We start from the raw sequence: 18,732 nt of genomic DNA, 5'->3' as shown, positions 1-18,732 counted from the left end.
GAAAGTCAGTAGCATTGTATTTGTTCGAAAAAAATTATCTCCATCAGTTTACCAAGAACAGGCAGCCAATTGATTGAGCGATTGTTAGAGCCAGCAAAGGCTGCTTTACTATTTCTTTATTTTTATCCGACATCATGGATGGATGCTGCTTGGTTTGTTCCTCCTGCGCAGTGGGGACAGTCGTACAACCCTAATATGCTTATTTTGACAATCATTAAATCGCAGAAACTTCCACAACCTCGGCACAAACACGCATAGAGGACATAAAAAAGCTACAGTGTCTTGATGTGATGTGAGTCTTATTGGCAACTTCTCCATACACATTTTATGTTACACTGTGTTATCTATGTCACTTTCATAGGGCATGTGATGAGTCATCGCTCATGCCCTTTTTGGTATGCATTCCATTTCTCTGGAGTCGAGCAGTGGAGAGATGTTTAATAGCCTGTTTCATGTCTAAAACACACAAGTTTAGTCTCACAGACATACTGTATTGCAGGCACTCTGTCTCAATGATGTGCATAAACATAGAATGACTCTGCCAGACAGTATAAAGAGTGATTATGGCTAATACATGATGACATATACCCTGAGGAGGTCAAAGACAGGTTGGGGAGACAGGTAGACAGGTAGCCTCTCCCTGTAGATCGATAGCAGGACTCACTTGGCTGATGACAGCTACAGGATCGATGGAGAACTGATCAGAGTTTATCAGCCAGTAAGTGTTCTTTTAAAGGACAGAGCCATCTACAAAGAGACAATTAGGTTCCAGCTGCCATCACTTACAGCAGGGGCAGGCAAAGTTTTTGGCTTGAGGGCCACATCAGGATTTCGAAATTGGCTGGAATGTTTTTTAAACGCAAAATGATCATTTATAAAAAAACAACCACAAAAACTGTTTTCAATCATGTTTTAATGCAAGATCCCTCGCGGGCCCATCGCTGATTTACAGTGTAATCCACAACACATGTCACAATAGCTCACAATGGCCATATACTGATCTTTACGTATTGTTCTGGAGAGAATTGCCCCCCAAAATTGTAATGACATATTTTGTGAGGGGCAGAGAAATGGTTCTCTGGTAAGTGGCTGTACAGATCAGATCATACAGAATATCCCCTCCCCCCTTTTAAAAATGTAAAAAGGAGATCTGATTTTTAGAGACCTCCTTACGGTAAGTATTGTATTGTTTTAGAACAGAAACAGTGGGAAATCCAGAGAGGGGATAGACAGCAGTAGGGACAAAGACTGAGTGGCCGAGATGGGCCTCTAAATCCCGTCGCCATGGGGGTGTGTGGTCCAGAGTCGGAAGCGTTGCCGCTGCACAAGACTCCAGCACCATACAGTAGAATTTAGATAACTTGGAATCTGTTGGAAGCCCTAGCCTCAATCACAACCCTAACTCTAATCCTAGCTTCATGTCCACATCCCAGTTCAACCCTAACCTTAGCCTCAACCACAAGCTCAACTGTAAACCTAACCCTAACCCTAGCTTCATGTCCACATCCAGGTTCAACGCTAACTCCAGGTAGCTGCATCTAACTGTTATTGGCTCAGAGAGAGTATTGCTTGATGTTTGTTTCTTTGATAATTGGTGAAACTGCTGAGAAAACATTGAATATGATTAACTTTTGTCTGAAAGTTGGTGAAAAGCATTTCTTGCTGCAACTCTGAATACAAATTATCTGTGAGGCTTTGTGACCACTAGGTGTCATGTTTGGCACGGATAAGCAAGCACCAGGCTCAGTACAACATGGAATCTAAGTAAGACAATGGTCAGAACATGGTTTGTGCTCACTGAAGGTAGGTAGTTCAACAGTGATGACTTATGACCTGTTCTGAATGTTTTAAAATGTCTGTTTCTTGACAGTTAACCTAGTATGTGTCAAAATTACTTAGATAACATAGTACCCAATTTATTAGGGAGTTTACCTCTAGTTTGATTAATGGTTTTGCTTGGTCCTTTGGGCTGCATAATAAATCTAGCTGATGTTGAAACACACATCGTCCCAGATGAATATCCTGATGCATTTTTGTCTCATCATGATTTCTGGCTGGTTCTTAAAAAGGTCCTTTTATTGCATCTTGGAAACCAATACTTAGTAATGAATGAGTGGAGAGGAGCACACTGCATCTGTGGCCCTGCCAGGTCTGAGTCTTCCAGGCCAGCGATTGTCTTCGCCCTGGCAGAGGTTTAGTGTGTCTCCACCCGGACCGCCATGAGCCGGATTCTGTCGGACCCACTGGGGCATTGCTGGTGACTCCTGCAGGGGAAAATGCATGAAGGTCGAAGATGCATGAAAGTCGAAGATGCATGAAAGTCAAAAATGCATGAAAGTCGAAAATGCATGAGAATCTCAGTGGGATCTTCCAGGGCTCAGTGTGTCCTTCCCACACACTTCTGAAGAGGGTTACTAGGAGACAGTCAGGCGCTGGGGGCCTGGACAGCTGTGCTGTGAGGAGGACCTCTAGATGTAGCCTGGCTGGTCCTTACTGGCTGTTTCCCCATTCATATCTAGGTCTGCCCCTCAGTCAGTCAGTCTGTAGGATCCCTAACCGGTCACTACAATCTGCATTTGGGTTTAAACACTGTCATTGGTAATGAGTTTGATATTTTACTGTCCCAGCAAAACTATATGTTGCAAGACCATGGACCAGGCCATTACTGTGTGAATACTTAGGATGGGTTGAAGGATGAGATCAGACAGACTCAAATGGATACAGACTGAGGTTAACATTTTGTGACTGTTGATTGCTATTGCACTTAAAGTATATAAGTCTATCCAACTGCCGCTCTGTTGCCCATGTCATCCATGTCAGCCATGTCTGAAATATGAGTCCTCTAAAATGCATCTTGCCCATTAATTATTATAGGAAAACAAACATCTTGCTTTTATGTCCAAATTGGTCAAATAGAAAAATGCTAGGTATTATTTGCAACCATCTCATGACCTTTTCCCAGACTCTCTCATGACCCTCTGAAATCTAAGAGACGCCAATGTTGCTATTCCAGCTTTTGAGGCTTGAATTATTGCTTGGGCTCCAAGCAGAAATGATATATGGTAAGTCCCCCAAACTATCCCAGGCATCAGTTAAAAAGCATGTTGACAAAGTCGCTAGTCATCATAAACCAAGGACAGCTACAATGAGGCATCATTTAAGCAGCACACATGACATGCAGGGCCCAGGCCTCTTTATCAAAAATGGGAATACGGGAAAATAACAGCACTGTGTTCCTGGCATCTGACAGGGGAGGCGCCCTCATACACACCTTTCTGCCCCCCTCTCCACTGGAATGTCTCCTCCTTCCTGTCTGGAGTCAGCGGTAACAGAGAAGGACTGTTAAACTATCTGTGGGCATCAGCCGCAGCCAGCACCCATGTTCCCAATGGGGGCCTTGATATCATGGGCCAAAATGCGGTACCTATTGCATATTCTATGGGAACAGACAGTTCATCGCAAGGCCAGAGGGTCAGGATTGACGACAATGACAGGCATCCAATGCACCAATCTGACAACTAATACTACCACACGCCAGTCAAGGCCACCAATAGAGATAGGGTCCTGCACTAGCTTGGGCAACAGACAACACATACAAATACAGGCCTGTGCTCTCACTCAGAAACTTAAACTCCAGTTCTTGGTTGTCACATCAACCTGGAATGTGGCACATCAAAAGATAATGCAACAAGTTACACCAGCTCCATTTATGGCATGGTTTGCTTGTATGATTGGCCATCATTCAAATAGTATACCTCAAGGCTTTGTCTTTCACAATGATGGAGTTTGAATCAGATTGCTGGGTTCCTGCGGAGTTTAACTTTTTCCGTAAACTTTTTTTTCTTTTCCAAAACACAATGACTGATGGGATCCAGAAGTAAATGGACAAACACCACTACACACAAACACGCAAACATGTTCTTCCTTAAAATACAGTTTTACGACACTGTTTTTCGACCCAATGTTTAATTGCCTTTGAATGCAAATAGATTTGCTGCTAACATTTATCCACTTAAAAGTTACTGGATTTGGCTACTTCAGCTACACCTGTTGCTGACAGGTGTATATAATCAAGCACACAGCCATGCAATCTCCATAGACAAACATTGGCAGTAGACTGGCCCTACGGAAGTGCTCAGTGACTTTCAACGTGGCACCGTCAAAGGATGACACCTTTCCAACAAGTCAGCTCGTCAAATTTCTGTACCGCTAGCGCTACCCCGGGTCAACTGTAAGTGCTGTTTTTGTGAAGTGGAAACATCTAGGGACAACAACGTCTCAGCCGTGAACTGTTCGTCGGGAGCTTCATAAATGGGTTTCCGTGGCCGAACAGCCGGACACAGCCTAAGATCACCATGCGAAATGTCAACCGTCGGCTGGAGTGGTGTAAAGATTGCCACAATTGGACTCTGGAGCAGTGGAAACAAGTTCTCTGGAGTGATGAATAACGCTTCACCATCTGGCAGTCCGACGGACAAATCTGGGTTTGGGGATGCCGGAAGAACGCTACCTGCCCCAATGCATAGTGCCAGCTGTAAAGTTTCGTGGGTGAGGATAATATTCTGGGGCTGTTTTTCATGGTTCGGGATAGGCACCTTAGTTCCAGTGAAGGGAGATATTAACACTACAGCATACAATGACATTCTAGATGATTCATTGTGGCAACAGTTTGGGGAAGGACTTTCCTGTTTCAGCATGACAATGCTCGCGTGCACAAAGCGAGGTCCATACAGCAATGGTTTGTCGAGATTGGTGTGGGAGTACTTGACTGGCCTGCACAGAGCCCTGACCTCAACCCCATCGAACACCTTTCAGATGAATTGGAACGACAGCTGTGAGCCAGGCCTAATCGGCCAACATCAGTGCCCGACCTAACTAATGCTCGTGGCTGAATAGAAGCAAGTCCCCATAGCAATGTTCCAACATCTAGTCAAAGCCTTCCCAGAAGAGTGTAGGCTGTTATGGCAGCAAAAGGGAGACTCCCTATTAATGCACATGATTTTGTAATGTGATGTTCGACGAGCAGGTGTCCACATACATTTGGCGATGTATGTGTATCGTGTATCTAGCAAAGCTGCAGCTGGCTCAAAACAGAGCAGTACATCTTGCCCTTAACTGAACATACAAAACTAACATCAACAACATGCACGCCAGTATTTCCTAGTTAATGGTTGAGGAGAGATGCTTCTTTTCTAGTTTTTATAAGACATATTACTGTGATGAAAATTCCAGATGGTCTGCACAATCAAATAACAGGCAGCTCAGACACCCATACATACCTCACAAGACATGCCACCAGGGGTCTCTTCACAGTCCTCCTTTCCAAAACGAATTCACGGCAACACACAGTACTTATACAGAGCCATGATCGCATGGAACTCCCTTCCATCTCCTATTACTCAAGCAAACAGCAAAATGATCTTTAAAAAAAAATGAAACAACATTTTATGGAACGGCGGTGACTGTGAGGGGACACACAGAAACACACCTACACACTAACACACACATTCTTTTTTTTGTTTGTAATATCGTTGTATTTTAAATTTGTGTGACTGTCTATCAGTGTTTAGTTACTTGTCATGTGTTGTGTTTTTGTGGACACCAGGAAGAGTAGCTGCTGCTTTTGCTAAAAGCTAATGATGATCCAAAGAAAGAAATAATTGATGATTCAGCAGGGAATCAGGCCGTTCTCAGTACTCACCGTCGGGGAATGGAGGACTTCATCTCTGTGACTCAATTGCACAAGCCTCTACATTCCAAAAATAAGGCAACAATATCTCTGACCCCGATATCTCTAACCCCGGCCCCATGTGTCCCATGTGAACCTTAATACCCGCATTACAGCTTATCTGACGCCTGTCCAACAGATTCTCATCTCAATAGATTTGAAATGGGAACATTCTTTCGGATGGTCTGGTAATTAATAAATCTCTTGCAGATGCCTGGTTTCTAGTTGAAATGTCTTCCCAGAGTGACCTCACAGCTCTGAGTAGTGCACATGTTGGACCCTGGGTTCCGTAGGGTAGAGGTTTAGGGCCACTAACAATGTGGGCAGATTGACATAAGTACATGGATGGCCTCAGACAAATGGCATCAAGTGGGCCGAGGAAAAGCAAACACAGCATACTCTTGTCTTACCCCCCAAAGCCAAGGAGAATCTGTCTGTCATGGCTATAAATGAACGTTAAAATCGTGCTCCAAATAGGGGTCGAGGGGTGAGGTCCAGATAAGATCATTCCATGACTGTCCTAATGATTCACAAACATGATTTCCCTGGACTAAACTGACAAGTTGTGGCTTTGCTATACGGTATATTCTCATCCTTTCTGAAGAGTGGAAATGGATTGCCCAGTTGAGATCAATGGTGGGAGGAGTATTTAGTGAGTGTGCCCCCTGAAACTATGGGGTTCTCAGAACTGTTAATCACCCATGTACAATCCTGAGTCACACTGAAATAGACAGTTTTGGTTAGAAATGAACTGTAGTTGTAGTTTAAGTAGTAATTTCCTTACATTTTGCTGTAGCTAGTTGTACTTGAACTAAATTAAAATCTTGGTAGTGTTTTCAGTAGTTCATACATTTTTTCCATGTAGTAGTGTAGCTGACTACTGGAATTACACACTTTTTGTTGCAGAAATCAAATCAAATAAATCTGACCTGCCTAATTCTCACTTGAAACATTATATATTCTATTAACATCTGACCTTGCGATTTCAGATTTAGGGATAATAACTTAGTTTGGATGTAGTGAACTACTTTTAAAAAATAACTTTAGTTAAGTAAACTATATGTTTCTTAAGGGTAGATTTAGTGTAGATTAACTTATTCCAGGACATAGCCCACATTGCTGATGTGCCCTGTAAACAAACAAAAAAAACAGCCATGGTGACCTGGGGATTTGGGAAGCCAATAAAAAACATTTGTTTCGAATTTATCGCCTACCAGACAATAGGGAGTTATTAGAACTTTAGAACGTATATTATCATACGTTTATTGTGACAGGATCAAGAACTGTAACTATGACACTAGATATGATCAAAATTCATCAGAATCTTGAAATTCCAGTAGGTTTTGATTTCCATTTTGATTCGAGGGATTATTCTCCTAAACCACCAGGACTAATTACTATGAGCTAATGTGGAAAACATTCAGAATGCACAAAACTATAATGATATCTTACATTATTATATAACTTGACAATAAAACACTGTTTGGCTCAACAGTTGCAGCAAAAATACATATCCTTTTTTTTCTTGCACCTTTTGCAGTTACAGTGCCTTCGGAAAGTATTCAGATCCGTTGACTTCTTCCACATTTTGTTACGTTACAGCCTTATTCTAAAATGTATTTTTCTCCTCAATCTACACCCAATACCCCATAATGACAAAGCAAAAACAGGTTTAGATTTTTTAGCTAATTTATTAAAATTAAAAACAGAAATACGTTATTTCTATGAGACTGGAAATTGAGCTCAGGTGCATCATGTTTCCGTTGATCATCCTTGAGATGTTTCTACAATTTGATTGGAGTACACCTGTGGTAAATTCAATTGATTGGACATGTTTAGGAAAGGCACACACCTGTCTATATAAGGTCCCAGAGTTGACAGCTCATGTCAGAGCAAAAACCAAGCCATGAGTTCGAAGGAATTGTCTTACGACCGCCGAGATAGGATTATGGCGAGGCACAGATCTGGGGAAGGGTACCAAAAAATGTCTGCAGCATTGAAGGTCCCCAAGATGACAGTGGCCTCCATCATTCTTAAATGGAAGAAGTTTGGAACCATCAAGACTCTTCCTAAAGCTGGCCACCCGGCCAAACTGAGCAATCGTGGGAGTAGGGCTTGGAACCCGATGGTCACCCTGACAGAGCTTCAGAACCTTCCAGAAGGACATGAGAAACAAGATTCTCTGGTCTGATGAAACCAAGATTGAACTCTTTGGCCTGAATACCAAGCGTCACATCTGGAGGAAACCTGGCACCATCCATACATGTACACTACCATTCAAAAGTTTGGGGTGACTTAGAAATGTCCTTGTTTTTGAAAGAAAATAACATTTATTGTTCATTAAAATAACATCAAATTGATCATAAATACAGTGTAGACATTGTTAATGTTGTAAATGTAATTTGTAGCTGGAAACGGCTGATTGATTCTGGAATATCTAGATAGGTGTACAGAGGCCCATTATCAGCAACCATCACTCCTGTGTACCAATGGCATGTTGTGTTAGCCGTTATAATGAAACTTGGATTAGCTAACTGATCATTAGAAAACCCTTTTGCAATTATGTTAGCACAGCTAAAAACTGTTCTGATTAAAGAAGCAATAAAATGGGCCTTCTTTAGACTAGTTGAGCATCAGCATTTGTGGGCTCAAAATGGCCAGAAACAACTTTTCTGAAACTCGTCAGTCTATTTTATGCAAGAAATTGCCAAGAAACTGAAGATGTTGTACTACTCCCTTCACAGCACAAACTGGCCCTAACCAGAATAGAAAGTGTGAGAGTTCCAGGTGCACAACTGAGCAAGAGGACAAGTACATTAGTGTCTAGTTTGAGATACCGAGGCCTCAACTGGCAGCTTCATTACATTTGAAGTCTCATAGCCTAGGGTCTGAATACATTTGCAAGAATGTCTAATAACCGGTTTTCGCTTTGGTATTGTGTGGAGATCTATGAGGGAAAACAATGTAATCCATTTTAGAATGGTAACAAAAATGTGGAAAGGGGTCTGAATACTTACCAAATCCACTGTACACTGTTGCACTTGGAGAACTGTGTAACATTAACAAGGCCTCATATGTCCTGCTCATCCTCATGTAATAGATTATGTACTATCACAGACAATCTATTTGTGAAAGTCATATCACAGCGGTGAACCAGTGAGTTTGGATTCATCGTCGTCCTGTTGAGTCTTAAACCACTAACTCTCCTTAAGGGACTGAGGAGTCCCAACGGCTCCATTCCTGAAAATCCAGCCGGATCCCCACTTCCGCCTCATCCCTCTCGTCATGGGCGGAGGCGTAAATCCACTCCTCCAGGGGGCAGCTAAATATGGAGAGACCTGCCAGAGAAGCGTCTGTCCAGATGTTAGCCAGCACTGCACCTGCTCGCAGTACAAGCCAGCTGGGAGAGAGTGCTCAGGATAAGGAACACGTCCACAATGTCTTCTAGAGAACTTCAGTTTAGGGCTTTCCCGTCTTCCTGCTGTGGGACAGGTCTCTCCAGGACCAGGAGTGCCTTCGAGTCCCGCCAAGCAGGCGCCAGTGGCTCTGTGTTGGTTTTCTTGCCCAGTTCCTTACTCATTGTTGGAAGTGAAACATCCTTGCCAAGCCCAGTTTTGGCTCGGGCCATATGAACTATCCTGCTGCAGTGGTGTCTGCTTACCTTTCATGAGAAAAGAGAGACTATTTTTAACAAGAGGAGAGGTTCAGAACAAGCCAAACCTATTTCAAGTGGCTTAGATTAGGTTCAGGTTTGTTCCCTATATCTTGTAACCTATTATCTGCAAATAAATGAGGTATTTTGCAACCTACAATAGGAGACTTATGGCGCCAGAGTATGCCCTCATCCCTTTTAGATGTAGGTGGCATCTAAAGGGCTATTATTGTAAGATTGAAAAAAAAAACAGACGTCAGTAGCCACATAATTCATCATTAGTCAATTATCTTAATCTCAAATATATGCAGCTGTCATATGTACTGTAAAATAATCACACTAATCATCTGGCGAGTTCAAGTACTCTTGATTTATTTCCAAAAAAAAAACATTAGTATCAACAAAACATGGTACAAAAGATACAGTAACATACATCTTCTCAAATAGCTTCTGAAATGACTGATGCTCTTTTTATCTCAAACTGGAAGATGCAGACAACAGATGAAACAAACCACACTGACAGATTCATTTAAAAGCCCTTAAGACAGTCTTTCTGGATATTCTGAGAAATATAGTCAACTCCCCTTCATCGAACACACAATGGCTCATAGTCAGTCTCATCAAAAGACAGGCTATACTTGTACATTCAAGACAATACATACCAACATGCAGAATTGTAAAGTTGGTCTTATTACAGTTAAGATTAGAAAAGCATACACATGTTATATATCAAAAATAGGAAATATCACATGAGTATTTACATAAAACATTAAGCCACCACACTTTAACAACATGAGTTAATCTTTGAATAAAAATAATAATTTACATTTACAAGAAAACAAAAACTTATCCATGAGTCAAAACATTCATAGTGTATGTTTAAAAATAGAGGACATCACTTGCTTAAATATAAAATGTCAGGAACATGTTTGGAACTTTAGTGTTTTTTTTCTCTTCCAATTTGTATAATAAGGAAAAGGTCCTTATGTACATCATCATAAAGTAATGCCTTTTGCCTGGCTGTTCGCTTCAGTAAGAAAATCTATCATTCTATATGGAGTGCATATTATAGAACTAAGTGCAAACAAATGGCCTTGTCATATTGTGCATTTTCAAAACCTCTTGAGTTCTCGGTGGTTTAGACCTTTCATCAAGCAGCAAAACCTTTTCCTCATTGTAAAATATCTGAAATACATTCTCTTGTATGCTTTATATATCTTAGTTTACTGTATATATTGAACCCATAGTTTAAAATGGCCACTGCTATTGCTTTTATCTATTTACAACTGAAATGGCATAAACTATACTTAGTAGTGCTCAGGCATCCGTTTTAGCCATTTACTTTTCACTATAAGTGTTGATCCCTGTAGCAGTAACAAGGTACAGTACAGAGAGAGCTGACTGCAGAGACAGGGGCACATTAATCAACTTATGCCAAAGCTGTCAGACAACTGCCTGAAGTCCTGCAAGGCAGCAGGATGGATGGATGGATATCATAGCCTCCACTAACAGGCACTTAGATCACTGTGGTCCTCATGGTAAAACCACTACCATGGTGACAGAGCTGAAAATGCACTGTATATATGTGCCCACAGTCTCTGCGCTCAGCCACCTTGCTGCACCTAGTGCTAATGCTGTGACCTGACCACACCCGACCACGCCCTGGCTGGAGAGTTCAGAGGTTAAGCGTCGGAGATGCAGCTCTGGATCTTGTCCATCCACTGATGGGCGCTCTGGGCATCCGAGGCGCAGAAGTTGTACACTCGCTTGGTGGTCTTCAGCTGCAATGACAACACCCAACCAATGGTTCAACAGTGACAGGAGAGGTGGGATGTGACATACAGAGCCTGATACTGCCATGGCTGGAGTGTATTCTACCACAGAACACAAGCAGACAGAGGAATGGAGAACCAGAGAGACACTCACGTCGAAGAAGGCCTTCTCACTGATGTGTTTAGGAGCTCCTATGGTGGGGGTGGCGATCAGAGCTGACTCCACCTCCGCCAGGTCAATGTGTCCCCGGCAGTTAGTGTCCTCCCCCGTGTCGTAGTACCTCAGCTGGGACATCACACACACACACATATAACACCACTGGCATAGGAATGGAGACTACCTGGAACAGACTGGTAGCAACATACGTCATGTTGTAATACTCACTTGGTGTTTTGTAATGTCCAAAACAAACCAGCGAGGTTTCCATCCTTTCAGCAGTGCTCCTCGTTTGTAAAGAATCCCCTCAAACGATCTGAAAAAAAAAACACCATTAAGATGAATTTAAAACATCTGCTTGGTAGAGAGATTCTGTCTGTGTGTCAACGCTTTACAGAAGAGTTGGGTGAGGAAACAGGACTAATTGGAAGTCCTGGTCCCTGTTTGCCATCTCAGTGCTGGGAGTGGAGACCCACCTGTTTTCCTCGTTCTTGGGGGTGAACTGGTTGTAGAGTGTGGCGGCCCGGCGGTTGACCCCGTTAGTGGCAGTGGGGCTGGTGTCCTCCCCCAAGCCACTGTCAGGCAGGTGCAGCATGGAACGTCTCTGGAACGCCTGCAGACTGGATGTGGGGATCAGCCCCGAGGTGGACGCAGACTGCTTGCGGAGCTGTAAAACAGACAGGACGGATGGAATAAGAAAAGCCATGACACCTCAGTCAAAACATCCTCCCGATGTTCTGTGTCACAGATTGACGAGTCAAACAGTGCTGTCTAGCTGAACCGTCCAGTAAATGAGCGGAGTTCAGGCTAAGTAACGTTTATGGGAAACAGGAGTCGGGGGCAGAGGAGAAAACATGGGAAAGTGCGTTGTGTTTGTCTTACATTTCCCTCCTGTTTGAGGTCCTCCTGGATACTGACTCGGACCCTCTCCAGAGTGGCCTGCCACCTCTCTGGTGCTTGGCTCATCTCCCCCTCCAGCCGCTCTATGTCCTGCAACAATAGGGCTCTCAGTGTCAGGCACATAGTCAGGCATGGATAACATCATCCCAACTCAGACTTTTAGAACTCACAGCCAGGAGCTTGGTGATGGCGTCAGGCTGGGCGCGCCCCACACTGCTGTAGCAGGGCCACACGATCCTCCTCTTGCTGGTGGCGATGGTGTCCGTCTCCTCCATACTCTCCGACCTGACAGCCAGCATCCTCCAGTCATAGGACGGGCCTGTGCACAGAGTCTCCCCTGTGAAGAAGTCCCACATCCTCAAAGCAGGGATGCTGATAGAGGGCTTGAGCACCGGCTAAATAACATATGAAACAAAGAAATAACTTATGATAATCTGATATGTTGACACTGATAATAAACAAACATCTATTTTGGCTTGTTTGAAATCAAGTCTGTAGAGTAGAGTTCTTTCCCCAACGATGTGAATCTGTCCAATCTCTCAGTGAGTACACCACTGTATATAGCCAGTGGGAAAGAATGTGGCCCACCGGACCTAACACTTCCCTGAGCACTTAATCACGTCGGGCCCGGGGTGCACAAACATGCAGGCTGTTTTCCTCCTGCTGATTTATACGCCCCAGGAATAATGGGTACAGCCGCCGCGATCGCTGGCCAGCGGGAAGAGGATTTGCGGTTCTCATGAACACAACTAACCCATTGGGATGGACTTTGAAGTTGAAGACCAGACATATGCCAAGACAGAGTTAAACAGCAACATCAGAAAGTCCCTGTCAGGGAGTTGGAAGAGGCTAAGCGAGACGCTTCCTTTACGACCACAGATATTAAATGATCCCGAATAACACTGATAAGAAACTGCTAACAGAGTTTCAGCTGGGCTCTCCTGGGCCTGTGACTCACGGTCTTCACCAACATCAACAGTCTGCTACAGAACATTCAGCAGGACTAGGAGAGGAACACAGGAAGGTCACCACAATAAGGCATCATCTGGTGCAAGATAGTGGCAGACTGGCCATCCAGCATTGTGGATGTCATCTGGGAGACAACTGAAGTTTTAGGAGCTGGACTGGCTGCTCTGGAAAGTGTGAAGATCCCTGTATCTCTACCGAGGACGTTCTACCGAGGACGTTTTCCCGAGGACGTTCTCCCGAGGACGTCCAGAACAGGAGAACTTGGGTGTGCATAAGTGTGAGTCAGTGGGTGAACTAGAGAAAAGGCCATTGGGGATCTGGCTGACATACACAAACAGAATTAAGTACCAACGCTATGTATCAGAGATGGCAGCAAAGTGCTTGGGGAGTTGCAACACACACAAGACACACAAACAAAGACGCCACAGACAAGCAGTCACCTCAGCCTCTGTGGGACTGTACAGGTAGTTGAAGAACAGTGGACTCCTCCGGTGCATTCCGCTGATACACTCCCAGATACAGACCCCCCTCCTGGCCTGCTTGTCTCCCGGCTTGTCCTCGAACAATGTGCCTTTTGAAGAGCGAGACAAAGACGAGGTTGTTCAACAGGCCGAGACACACTACCACGATTAGCTGACAAATCCCTGATCTAAGATAAGAGATAGGATCTAGGTCATTTAGAAGTGCGTCACTGCAACATGTCAGTATCCTGAAATACCTGACCCATTACACTATCATTACACACCATCATTTCACTGACAGAACAGTAGTTTCAACACTCTGCCTGTTGAAGCCGGCAAATCTGCCAAAGACTTTAAATACACGTACAGATGTTAATGGCCTTACTGTTAAATCATCCCTTTACACTGTATTTGTACTATACCGACCATGCTCCAGGCGTTCGTAGTCGGAGTCCAGGAGGAAGTTCTTGAAGCGGTTGGAGATGTAGTGGTATGCCAGGAACTTCAGATAGTGCTGATTAAACTCAAACTCCAAAGGGCACTGGTCCTGGATCTGCAATGAGAGGAGATGGCGAGAGAGAGAGGAAGGTGACACATTGTGATGGCTGGATCATATGTCCCTGTGTTATGACTACAGATGGGTCCATTATGAATACATACGCTCCCGATTACTGACAGAATAAAATGGAGACCAGGGAGCAAAGGCCAGTGACTTGACATCATTCTCAGACAAAAGCAGGGCCGAGCTAGAAGGCAGCGTCCCCGTCCAGCAATGTGCAGCAGTGGCCAAGCGAGAGGACCTTGCCGCTCTTTTGCATGTTTTGGGCCATCTGGGCGTACTGGCGAAAACAACAGCTGTTTCTGAGATGAGGAACTTCTATTTTCAGAAACTCATCAAATTCCCTCTCCCCCCTGTTTATCGCACTTCGGCCCCAGAGAACCTCTGTCAGGCCTCCTTGGCAGACGCCCCTCCAGTTTCAAAAGACAAACTCAGAAACTATGTGTTGATGTAAGTGTATGGGAGTTGGCCTGCCGGACCCGTGGGGAGACAGAAAACACAACGTTCTCTATAGTTAGCATTTGAGCAAGTAAAACTCAATCCACTACAGCTGCACCCTGCACCCTGCACATCATCCTCACAACCCCCCCCCCCCCCCCCACCTTCCGAGGAGAGAGACTTTTAATCCCCACAACTGCAATTTTCCCACTCAGTGCTCTAAACACTGAGGAAATGCATAGGGGATGGTGAAACACACTAGCACGGAAAGCACAGCGCTGACCGTGGGGTTCACAGACCATCTGGGCAACAGCACTGCAGCTGAAACTCCCCAGCGTACAACTCTGTCTAAATTACTTATCCGATTGGGGGGGGTGCAGAGTATAAAAACTCATCTGAGTCCATAGATAATGACAGCTGAGTTTCTCTCCTCTTCGATGAAGGAATGTGATGAGCTCATAGATGAGGTAGAGTGAGAGGGAGGAGAGGGGGTGAAGAGATGTGTGGATGGGGGGTTAATGAAAGGGGTGTGGGGCCTCGGAGGTGGGTGTGCAAGGCTTGCCTGGTGCACGCAATCCAGGAACTGCAGAAAGATGGGCGTGAAACCACTTCCTTGGCTGCTGGGGGTCAGGTTGGAGCGCTGGCTGAACTTGTGGCCGAAGGACAGCCACTCCTTCTCCAGCAGCACCTGGAAGCCCTCCAGGGTCCGGTAGAACGGGTCACTCAGCAGCTGGACCAGGGACACCACCTGGAGGGAGAGAGAAAGGGAGAGGGAGAAAGAGAGAGAACATCGGCAAGAGAGACACCGAGAGAGAGAGAGAGAGAGAGAGAGAGAGAGAGAGAGAGAGAAAGAGATACAGGGGGAGTTAGAGGGTGGGAAAAAATTAAATAAAAAACTCTTGAAGTCCTTTAAAACTTAAGACTGACTAAGCTGCCAACTGCCGATGGCATGACATGGACTTCCGAGTTCTGTGGCAGAGGGGTAGGTGACCAGGAAAGAGCTCTATTGACCCTGTTTTCCAAACCAGTAACCTCTGTTCTCCCTGTTCTGTTACACTAACTTTCCTGTCTGTGGTTTGAATCCTCTCCCTCTATATGCAGTGGGACAGTTAGGGCTGATTTCTGTAAGAGCGTGTCGTCTGACTGTACACATGCTGCCGGCACTTGGCCTGGATCCCTTGCTGTTCCAGCTAACCGATGAGCCTTGACGCATGTGGAATGAATGAGGGAAACAGATTGCACCATTGTACCCTCCAAAAAACAGTGGGCTTTCTGAAAAGGTATCTTCATCACAGCCCTGCGGTGCTCCCCAGTACAGACCTGAGCTCCTGAATGACCATAGCACCATCACTGAATAGGGGGCTATTAAAAAGGAAAGAGGGGAGAGTGAGAAACACAGGGATCTGCTTCTCCTCTGCTGGGTGTCTATGAGTTGGTCAGGAGACTGAAGAGCCAAGGCATATGGAGCCCATCTCCTGGAGCAAGGCTGATCAGGCCCCACCATGATGAGCAAGATGCTCTGGGCCTGACACGGCCAGGCACGGGAAGCGAGGCTGCGCCTGTGCTTTTACACGTTAGCCCTCGGCTTTACGGGCCCAGTAAACACATTTGGAGGCCACGCGCACAGACACACAATGCCATCCCAAATAACACACACTTACTTAGCAAGACAGCATGGAAAATGTGAGCTCACAGTGCAAAAATGTGACAAAACGCTGAGCAGACAGGAAAAAAAATTGATGAGGACAAAAACAAGCACTTTCACGATTGAAATCCGTATATAATGACATAGGGCCCTACAGCCTCAGCATCGTTACACCACATTTCAGCATGGTGTACTAATCAGGTGGTCTGGTAGTGTAGTGCCAGAACAACTTTGGAAATAAGTCGTTGAAACTAAAGGCGAAGCTTTGTAATTTGACCTGATAATATGATGACCTATTTCCTTATCTGTAAGTGTAGACCAGGGTTGTCAAACTCATTTTGCCATGGGGGCCAGATTCAGTCTTGAACGAGGTCCGGAGGGAAAATGTATCATCTTTCTTCAAAATTGGCCTCTATCCATCATTTAAAAAATGTTCTATGCTTCCTGACTGTCTAGCTTTCATTTAGTTGATTATTAGCTAATTATCACTGCTACACAGTTTCGATTTCGTTTTAGCCATTTCAAGTATATCGAGGTTGTCCCCCCACCCCAAAAAATGATATAAACTTAGCAAAAAAAGAAACATCCCTTTTTCAGGACCCTGTCTTTCAAAGATAATGAGTACAAATCCAAATAACTTCACAGATCTTCATTTGTAAAGGGTTTCAACACTGTTTCCCATGAAAAAACAAACAATTAATGAACATGCACCTGTGGAACAGTCGTTACGACCATAACAGCTTACAGACGGTAGGCAATTATGGTCAGTTATGAAAACTTAGGACACTAAACAGGCCTTTCTACTGACTCTGGAAAAACACCAAAAGAAAGATGCCCAGGGTCCCTGCTCATCTGCGTCACCGGCCTTAGGCATGCTGCAAGGAGGCATGAGGACTGCAGATGTGGCCAGGGCAATAAATTGCAATGTCCGGACTGTGAGACACCTAAGACAGCGCTACAGGGAGACAGGAAGGACAGCTGATCGTCCTCGCAGTGGCAGACCACGTGTAACAACACCTGCACAGGATCGGTACATCCGAACATCGCACCTGCTGGATAGGAGCAGGATGGCAACAACTGCCCGAGTTGGAACTCTCAATCCCTCCATCAGAGCTCGGCTGAGAGAGGCTGGACTGAGGGCTTGTAGGCCTGTTATAAGGCAGGTCCTCACCAGACCTCATCGGCAACAACGTCGCCTATGGGCACAAACCCACCGCTGGACCGGACAGGACTGGCAAAAAGTGCTCTTCTCTGACGAGTCGCGGTTTTGTCTCACCAGAGGTGATGGTCGGATTTGTGTTTATCGTCAAAGGAATGAGCGTTACATCGAGGTCTGTACTCTGGAGCGGGATCGATTTGGAGGTGGAGGGTCTGTCATGGTCTGGGGCGTTGTGTCACAGCATCATCGGACTGAGTTTGTTGTCATTGCAGGCAATCTCAACACTGTGCGTTACAGGGAAGACATCCTCCTCCCTCATGTGGTACCCTACCTGCAGGCTCATCCTGACATGATCTTCCAGCATGACAATGCCACCAGCCATACTGCTCGTTCTGTGCGTGACTTCCTGCAAGACAGGAATGTCAGTGTTCTGCCATGGCCAGCGAAGAGCCCGGATCTCAATCTCCTTGAGCACGTCTGGGACCTGTTGGATTGGAGGGTGAGGGCTAGGGCCATTCCCCTCCAGAAATGCCCAGGAACTTGTAGGTGCCTTGGTGGAAGAGTGGGGTAACATCTCACAGCAAGAACTGGCAAATCTGGTGCAGTCCATGAGGAGGAGATGCACTGCAGTACTTAATGCAGCTGGTGGCCACACCAGATATTGACTGTTACTTTATTCAATTTCTGTTAGTCACATGTCTGTGGAACTTGTTCAGTTTATGTCTCAGTTGTTGAATCTTTACACGTTAAGTTGGCTGAAAATAAACGCAGTTGACAGTGAGAGGACATTTCTTTTTTGCTGAGTTTATATACACACACACAACTGTTTTAGATTTTTTACTCAAACCACCCGCGGGATGGATTGGACCTCAGCCCGTAGGTTTGACACCCCCTGGTGTAGACGTTTCAGCCGAGGTGTCTCTTTTCCTTTTCTTTCCCCCTCTCTCTCTCCTACATCCCCAGTCCCCCTCCCCCATCCCCAGTCCCCCTCCCCCATCCCCAGTCCCCCTCTCACTCCCCCATCCCCAGTCCCCCTCTCACTCCCCCATCCCCAGTCCCCCATCCCCAGTCCCCCCCCACTCCCCCATCCCCAGTCCCCTTCTCCCTCACTCCCACATCCCCGGTCCCCCCCCTCCCTCACTCCCACATCCCCGGTCCCCCCTCCCTCACTCCCACATCCCCGGTCCCCCTCCCACATCCCCGGTCCCCCCCCTCCCTCACTCCTACATCCCCGGTCCCCCTCCCTCCTACATCCCCGGTCCCCCTCTCCCTCCTACATCCCCGTTCCCCTC

The 18,732-nt window shown here is 45.4% G+C and overlaps 1 protein-coding gene across 3 annotated transcripts in view; it reads right to left on the bottom strand.

Moving 5' to 3' along the window:
• Positions 1-9,730: 9,730 nt before the first annotated feature.
• LOC124033790 (myotubularin-related protein 13-like) overlaps positions 9,731-18,732 on the bottom strand; it is a 163,980-nt gene continuing 154,978 nt past the window's right edge. For all 3 annotated transcript variants that reach the window (XM_046346087.1, XM_046346089.1, XM_046346090.1), the window contains 9 exons: positions 15,199-15,384; positions 14,066-14,192; positions 13,619-13,749; positions 12,380-12,604; positions 12,192-12,299; positions 11,786-11,976; positions 11,538-11,625; positions 11,307-11,438; positions 9,731-11,161 (listed from right to left, as the gene is read on the bottom strand). In XM_046346087.1, the coding sequence (XP_046202043.1) occupies positions 11,063-11,161; positions 11,307-11,438; positions 11,538-11,625; positions 11,786-11,976; positions 12,192-12,299; positions 12,380-12,604; positions 13,619-13,749; positions 14,066-14,192; positions 15,199-15,384 (1,287 nt within the window). In that variant the 3' untranslated portion in view covers positions 9,731-11,062. The remainder of the gene's footprint in view (positions 11,162-11,306; positions 11,439-11,537; positions 11,626-11,785; positions 11,977-12,191; positions 12,300-12,379; positions 12,605-13,618; positions 13,750-14,065; positions 14,193-15,198; positions 15,385-18,732) is intronic.

The sequence above is a fragment of the Oncorhynchus gorbuscha genome, linkage group LG04, assembly GCF_021184085.1.
Source record: "Oncorhynchus gorbuscha isolate QuinsamMale2020 ecotype Even-year linkage group LG04, OgorEven_v1.0, whole genome shotgun sequence".
NCBI classification, from domain to species: domain Eukaryota; kingdom Metazoa; phylum Chordata; class Actinopteri; order Salmoniformes; family Salmonidae; genus Oncorhynchus; species Oncorhynchus gorbuscha.
Note: the sequence above shows the minus strand (reverse complement) of the source record. Positions and strands in the feature narration are given on the sequence as shown.